Source organism: Apis dorsata, unplaced genomic scaffold (genome assembly GCF_000469605.1).
Source record: "Apis dorsata unplaced genomic scaffold, Apis dorsata 1.3 scaffold_661, whole genome shotgun sequence".
NCBI classification, from domain to species: Eukaryota; Metazoa; Arthropoda; class Insecta; order Hymenoptera; family Apidae; genus Apis; species Apis dorsata.
In genome coordinates, this window is record NW_006263848.1 from 85181 (window position 1) to 93093 (window position 7913).

Genomic DNA, 7913 nt, shown 5'->3' on the forward strand with positions numbered 1-7913 from the left:
TATAAACCGCCCACCAAATACCGAACCCTTAGCAGAACATTATGTTTCAACGACCTCTCCTCGCAGTGGCAATTCTTCGTATTTTTCTGACTTATCAAAGACTACAAATATGAAAAATGATAAAGTATCTGATATTCAATTTAAATCAAATGATAACTTTCCATCTTATAATGATACAAATTCTCAAACTATTATCGAATGTGATGTAAATGAAAAAATAGATACAAATCAATGTAATAATCGATTAAGTACATGGGATGCTGCTTCAATAACACCATCAACAGAAAACTCAATTAGTCCAGAACCTGAAATTAAACCATTGACAGACATTAATATCAATCTTCATGATATTAAACCAGGTAATATTTTTTTTTTGTTCATTTTATTTCTATATTATATTGTATCGTTTTTATATATTTATAATTAATATCATATTTAATTAAATACATATAATAATTAATAAAAACTACTTTGTTAATTAATTTTATTGTTTTTTTTAATAGGTATTAATCCACCTATAACAGTAATTGAAGAAAAAAATGGTATATCTGTAGTGCTTCATTTTGCTCGAGATAATCCAAGAAAAGATGTATTTGTTGTAGTGATTACAACAATGAGTAAAAATTTGAAACCACTTACTAATTACTTGTTTCAAGCAGTGGTGCCAAAAGTATGTTTTAAATGTGTTTATTTAATAATTGTTATTATTGTTAATACAAATAATTAATAATTTTAATTCGATTAATTTAATGATAATTTTTGAAACTAATAATATTTTGCTTTTAGAGATGTAAATGTAGACTTCAATCACCTTCTGGAACAGAATTACCTGGTCATAATCCATTTTTACCTCCATCTGCAATTACTCAAATTATGTTAATTGCAAATCCTACCAAGGTAAAACAATGAAAATTATCTTTTGTATTTCAAACATTTATCGATTTTTATAAACATAATTTTTATATTTAATCACATAATTTCTTCTACAGGAAACGGTATCGTTAAAATTTATGTTAAGTTATACTATGGATGATGAAACTTTCACAGAAATGGGTGAAGTAGAAAAATTGCCTTTAGTTTAAAGTACTTAAAGTGTAATTATAATATAAATTAAATTCAAGAATTACAGAGTTTAATAGCCAAAAGAAGAATATATTGTTTTTTAAGATATGAATTTTCAAAAGATATTGTTTCTTTTAGTTTATTTCTCAGATTGTAATTACAGTTTTATCTTTATTATTATATTCTGAGATAATATTAATGTTATGTAGATATTTATAAGTCATGTTGTGATTACATAAACGAAAATATCAACAAATCTATTTTAAGATCGAAATACACGAGAGAACATATTATAATCGTATACAATAAAGATCAAAATAAATATAATAATTGAAAAATAGAAAAAAAAGAAAGGCACAAACAAACAAAAAAATACGAAAATACAGATAATGTACTATAAATTTAAACTTGAAGTGATATTCTTCATTATTAAAAATGTACAAATGCGATATTTTATTTAAAAATTTGAAGAAATATATCATTTGTTTAGGAAACAGAAAGTACTTCGTCACGAAAAGCAAGAGCAGTAACTGCTTTTTGATGGCCCTGATATTCTCGTTCTACTGCTCCTGTTGATACATTCCATAATCTTGCAACACCATCGGACGAAGCTAAATTGAATAAAATGTTAAAATTGAATCTAAAACAAAATATAATAAAACATAAAAAAAAAAATTATGTTGTTACCGGTAAATATATATTGTGAATCTGCGCTAAATGCAGCATCCCAGACCCATCGTTTTGCTTCATGTTGAAGTACTTGTACTTCAGAAAAATCCGTAGTTTTCCAAACTCGAGCAGTCTGATCAGCGGACGTAGTTACTAAAAGTCTGGATAAGATACACATTTTTTATCTATTATAATGTTATAATGTTAAATCAAATTTTACATAATTTTATTACTTTACTATATATAATTAATATATTATATTTACGTGGAATCAGGACTAAATTTACATCGAAGCGCATAACGTTTATGTGCTGAAAGTTTGTGACGAGGATTAAGACGCGTAGGCTCGTCACCTACTCCTCCTGTAAGTGTCCAAATATAACAATGACCTTTGTTATTTACTGCTGCCATATATGTACCATCTTGATCAATTGCAACATCTTGCACAGATGCTTCGGCTTCTGGTATCTTTACATAAGGAATAATTACTCAAATAAATAGAGATAGAATTAAAATTAATTAATTGATGGATTACTAACAAAACAAAATATTTCCTAAACATACTAAATGAGTTTATTTTATATATTTCATACCAATTGTTCATTATGATCTGATCGTAGATCCCATAAATGAATAACACCACTTTGATCACCAACAATAAGTTCTGCTTGATTTGGATGCAAACAAACACAATTGACAGGAGCTGATACTTGAAATATTCGTTGGCATTGAAAACTACTTGACCTATAATATTATAATTGTTTTTTTGTTATTGTTATTATTATTGATATTATTTTTACATTTTTATGCAAAGAAATTAGTACGGTATTTAAATTGTATTTGTATTTGCCTGAGATCCCAAATCCGAGCTGAACAATCTTCACCACCTGTATACATCCATTTACCTTCTTCCTACATATAATAAAAAATATTTTAATAATCTTATAATTAACGTCTTGAAGATAGTTTTACAATTAAAAAATAATATACTATTGATATCAACAAAATATAATTATAAAATACCTGGAAACCCAAGCCTGTAATATTTTTTGATACTCCTTCATAATTAATAATTGGATTTGGATTGTTTGAAACTAAATCATACATCCTTATATGTTGATATCCAGCAGCAGCTATCAAATATTTATCAGGAGTAATATCTAAAGCATTAACTTGCTAAAAATAATAAAATTTTAAATAAGATTAAAATAAGATTTGAAGTAGAATATATCGTTCAATATTAAAATTTTACCGAATCTGTGTGTTCCGCAGTACGTTGACAAACTCCAGTATGAGGTTGCCATATTTTGATAGTATGATCATAACCACCTGTTACAAGAATAACTTGCTCGTTGCTGTTAGTGCCATCCACAGTCATTTGTTAAAATGTATGAAATAATTTAGAAATGAAAATTCGATAATATTCGTAATATTAGGTATAAATTTGTAATATTTTGTAATTTTCTGTTAAAATTTCATATATTATATCCTTCGTTTTCTTTACTTTCTTTACTTCTGTTGTTACAGAATTTTGTTTAATGAGTTTATTTTTTACTTCAAATAATAATATGTTGACTATAACTAAATGATTAATTCGTAATGTATCTTTAAATGCATCAATTACTAGAATATATCATATGACAGGTTATAAACACAAAACATGGAGTAAGAACACGGTATACGAATACGTTATCCCCTCTACCAAAAGAAAAAAGTGGTTCAATTCCCCTATTTCCATAGGAGGAGAATACGTGACGTCATATTATCCTCCACTGTACATTAAGTAAGTCACGTGATCAGATTTTCGTCAAAACACGTTTGTCTAAATGTAACAATAAGACAATATGATATTAGACATTCTTCTTCTATAAAAATTCACTGCAGGAAAATTGAGTCATTTTTAGTAGAGGGAATAGCGAAACATGTTTAGTTGATAACTCTAATCTAAAATAAGTTATGGAAAGGCATACACATCTATATAATGTCACTAAAACAAGACAATGAATTGTTCTAAAAATTATTATGTATGTATATATTACATACATTATTATGTATGTAAAAAAAGATACAAAATAAAAATGGGATGAATATTAAAAAAAAAAGATACAATTTGATTTCTTGAAATATTTTTATTTTTCAATTGCAGTGTTGTTATTTTTTAAATATAACATATTAAAAAATTTATTTAAATATATTCATCATTTTATCAATTTTCTGTTTTCTTTTTTAAAATTAGAATATGTTTACATTATCGATTAATATTAATAATTTTTGTTAAAAATATATATTGTATAGATAGAGAAATAAAAAATATATAAAATGATTCAATAACAATTACATTTTTTAGATATAACTCGTATCATTACATATATTTTTACGATACGATAACGATTTCATTTCATGGAAATTTCTATTAATACCAAAGAACAACTTACTTTGTTTGATCATAGATTAAGATATTTGTTAAAGATATATCACTTTTGCTTTATCGAACATTTGTGTACACATAGTATATGATTAGAAAATATAAATATCTTATACTTTTACATTTTTTTCCTGTTTTATAAAACAGGAAAAATTCACATATTTGATAAATTAAAAAAATTAAAACATTAGTCATGGAGTGATACAATGAATTTGTACACTTCTAAGATTTAATGATATAATAATATGCTATAATAATAATAATAATAATAATAATTATTAATCACTTTTAATAATTAAATAATAATAAAATTTCATAATAATAATAATAATTATTATTATAATAAATATAATAACAATAATGATAATTATTATGATAATTGTAATAATAATAACATAATAATAATAATAATAATAATAATTTGTATTAACAATTATATTCAAAAAATTAAAGAAAAATATATTACATACGCGCGCGCGTGTATTCTCTCATTCATTCATTCGTTCGTTCTTCATTATCTGTATAATTTTATTTTTTTCACATATCTAAGTGTTTACAATTCATAAAAATATTCAAATTAACAGAGTTTTATTATTAATTCCTGATGTGATATGAAGTAAAGAAAGAAAAAAAGATGAGAAAAAGTAAAAGTTTGTACTTTTATCAAAAATCCAAATGTTTGAATATAGAAAGCGTAACTCGAAAGAGTATGTGGTATATTTCGAAAGCATTGAATAAGCTAAGCTGCGTGAAAAACAATTTGCAATTTAAGAAAAACCATTTTATTATTATTTTTTCTCAAATTTTTTGTATTTTAATTAGATAAAAACTATAAAAATATTTAATGAAATAAAGTTCATGACTATCGCGTACTCTTCCGAACATTTAACAAATTTAGCAACATTGATCGATTTGATATTTGGCGATATTGTATTGGCGAGTTATGTATATATATATATATATTAATAAATATAATTGTATGTGTGCGTAGTAAACATATACCAAACATACATCAAACCATATTAATGAACAGATATGAATATAATATTGAAAATTAAATTATGCATTCCGCTTCGATGGCGGTATTAAATGATCTGGTAATTCTGCAGGTAGATCATAACCTTCGAGTTTTACATTAATTAAATGCATTGCTAAAGCAAATTCATCAGAATCTAGAAATCCATCCTTATCTATATCGGATAATTTCCAAATTCTTCCAAGTACATTGTTCGGTAATTTTGATTTTACCATTTCCGATTTAGCCGCTGAAAATATAATCCCAAATGAATGAATATTATTAATATTTAATAGCAAATAAAAAATATAATGTAAAAATTTTTTATATTTGTATCTTCATATTTACATTCAAACTTTGAATAATGTTATTTACAAGAAAAATTTGCTATTTATTTGAAATTTAATGAATTATAAATATAAATTACAAACATGTAAATATAAAAACTTACCTGCACCTGTGATTTTTCCATCGCATGGACCGAGTTTTTCGAATATTGCATTGTATTTATATCTTTCCTTATTAACTATCCATTCCGGTTCACCTGCACCAGCATCGATACCTTCCCCTCGTTTATATCCAAATGGACTCACTTGATCAACTACTCCTTCAAATGCACCGCCTATGATACAAAATATTATATCATATAATCTCATAAAGTATCTACCATGTTATTTGAATATAAATAAAAAATATAAAAAGATATAGGAAAATCTTTTTAGTGAACGATCGCAGCAATCTATGTAGTTACAACAATAAAATAAAAAAAAAAATTTTATTTCTCTTGATTATTTTTCAGAATAATACGAAAATAAAGAAATATAAATATATATATATATATGATTATAAAAGTGATGAAACTGATGAATATATTTTAATGAAATTTAATTACATAAATTTAATATATTAATAAATAAAATATGAATGTATTTTTATATTTTTCATATATTTCATATTTGTATAATAATATTTATATATTGATAAAAGATAAATAGAAAAAAATACCTTTCACGAATAAATCTGATGTTGTACCAATTTCTTCATGAGGAATCATACTCATAAGTTGAGCAATATCTTTAACAAGCATATTATCGACCACTTCTAACAATTTAGGTTTCAAAGTATTGAATTTACTAAAATCATGATGAGCTAAGAATTCTTGCATTTTTTTCAAGTCTGGAAAATCACCAGGTGAAATCTGTTGTTCTCTTTGAATTTGATCATAAATTTGACCCAAATTTTTTATAAGTTCCTTTTTTTTAGTATCTTTACCAAACACACTAGGCATATCTTTTCTTAAAGCACTGATTATATAAGCATGCACCTATAAATTGATATACAATTAAATTTTATCATTAATCTTTGAACAATATGTAACTGATAATGAATCGATTAGTAATAAGGTGCGGTGATTGATAGCGGATAGGTTATCATTTTTACGCTTGTTTACCTTTGCTAACCGTGCACGTTTAATCAAGTCATTAAGTTTTCTAAGCGCTGCATTTTTAGGTAATGATTGCATATCTTTGAATAAATCTTGTTCCTCATCTTCAAATAATCTGAAAATAAATGCAAATATAACAAAAAATATATAATTTTCATTTGCATATATAAAATATTTAATTTTAAAGATTATATATAAATTCGAATATTTATACAAAATATTTAATATTTAGCTTTGTATAATAAATAGAATTATATTATTATGGAGATTAGTATTTCAAAAAAAAAAATAAAATATAAATAATAATAATAGACTATTCACCTTTTATTTACATCATATCTTAAAGGCTGATCCCAGAACGAGCCAATATATACTCTAGCTACTTCAGGAGTTTGTAAAACTTTTCCTAAAGACCACATTAATGCTCCATATACTCTCATGAGTTGTTGATGATCAATCATATCAGCTTTATTGAGAACAATTCTAATTTTATCATCATGACCACGTAATGCCTCGATCAAACGTCTGAATTCATCAGAAATGTCAAGTTTATGAGCATCAAATAATAAGATAATTCTATCTACTCGTTCGGCAAACCATTCCATAACGCCAGTAAAGTCATAACCTCTGTCCACCTAATATGAGAGAAAATGATTATTAATTAAATCTAAAAGTTAAACTAAAATAAAATTTAATACGAGTTTGTAAAAAAAATACATACCCTTTGTTTTTCGCCCGATAAGATACCAGGTGTATCAACTATAGATATGCCTTTTAAAACAGGAGATGCGACCGTAGAACATTGAAATCTATTAAGGAAAGCATTTCCGAATTTAGAAAGTGGACGAAACTGTTTGTTTGGGTCAACAACTAAAGCATTCCCAGGGATTACACCCTCTTTCTCATTGTACATAACTGCAATGAAGCGATCTGTCGTTGGTTCAGGTCCAATTCTTATTCCAGGGAAGTCTCGTTCTAGCAAATACTTGATGAAAGTAGTTTTGCCTGTGGAATATTGACCCACCAAAAGGATCATGGGTTTTGCATCAAAATCTGGATCGTCAAGTTGAGGTGAATGAAAATCATGGAATTGATAATGTTGTTCAAGAGGCAATAATTTTGATTTATATATTTTTTTGAGGCCATCAGCAACATTTTCAAAGAGATCCTGTTTACCGCTTTCTTCCCGAGTTAACCAACTGAACATCTCGAATAGTAATCAAGATAATAATCCTACAAATATAATAATGCATTATAAATTTTTATAAATATTTATGATATTAAATGTTTTTTTTTTT

The 7913-nt window shown here is 25.4% G+C and overlaps 3 protein-coding genes across 5 annotated transcripts in view; 1 reads left to right on the plus strand and 2 right to left on the minus strand.

The window, feature by feature from the left end:
• The window catches only part of LOC102676391 (ADP-ribosylation factor-binding protein GGA1), a 4925-nt gene extending 3188 nt beyond the window's left edge, over positions 1-1737 (plus strand). For 2 of the 3 annotated variants that reach the window (XM_031513533.1, XM_031513532.1), the window contains 4 exons: positions 1-359; positions 504-670; positions 787-897; positions 990-1737. The exon at positions 1-359 is cut by the window's left edge and continues 1 nt beyond it. In XM_031513533.1, the coding sequence (XP_031369393.1) occupies positions 1-359; positions 504-670; positions 787-897; positions 990-1082 (730 nt within the window). In that variant the 3' untranslated portion in view covers positions 1083-1737. The remainder of the gene's footprint in view (positions 360-503; positions 671-786; positions 898-989) is intronic. The other variant, XM_006622081.2, reaches the window with a different exon arrangement.
• LOC102676247 (target of rapamycin complex subunit lst8) lies at positions 1203-3456 on the minus strand. The gene is made up of 7 exons (XM_006622080.2): positions 2984-3456; positions 2755-2907; positions 2582-2643; positions 2325-2475; positions 1997-2199; positions 1750-1892; positions 1203-1673 (listed from the first exon to the last, which is right to left on the minus strand). Exons 1-7 carry the CDS (start codon positions 3107-3109, stop codon positions 1549-1551), a joined length of 963 nt encoding a protein of 320 aa, XP_006622143.1. The 5' UTR covers positions 3110-3456; the 3' UTR covers positions 1203-1548.
• Positions 3457-4087: 631 nt separating this feature from the next.
• LOC102678135 (EH domain-containing protein 3) overlaps positions 4088-7913 on the minus strand; it is a 9389-nt gene continuing 5563 nt past the window's right edge. The window contains exons 8-13 of the mRNA XM_031513536.1: positions 7337-7834; positions 6937-7250; positions 6622-6730; positions 6177-6495; positions 5623-5793; positions 4088-5421 (exon numbers count right to left, since the gene is read on the minus strand). Of these exons, the coding sequence (XP_031369396.1) occupies positions 5216-5421; positions 5623-5793; positions 6177-6495; positions 6622-6730; positions 6937-7250; positions 7337-7834 (1617 nt within the window). The 3' untranslated portion in view covers positions 4088-5215. The remainder of the gene's footprint in view (positions 5422-5622; positions 5794-6176; positions 6496-6621; positions 6731-6936; positions 7251-7336; positions 7835-7913) is intronic.

What these genes read in the sequence shown, in the direction of transcription:
- LOC102676247 (XM_006622080.2), bottom strand. Translation starts at nt 3,109, where the DNA reads ATGACTGTGGATGGCACTAACAGCAACGAGCAAGTTATTCTTGTAACA. An exon ending in CTGCGGAACACACAGATTCG is followed by an intron (nt 2,908 to 2,983) that starts GTAAAATTTTAA and finishes TATTATTTTTAG; the next exon opens with CAAGTTAATGCTTTAGATAT. An exon ending in AAATTTAGTCCTGATTCCAC is followed by an intron (nt 1,893 to 1,996) that starts GTAAATATAATA and finishes TATCTTATCCAG; the next exon opens with ACTTTTAGTAACTACGTCCG.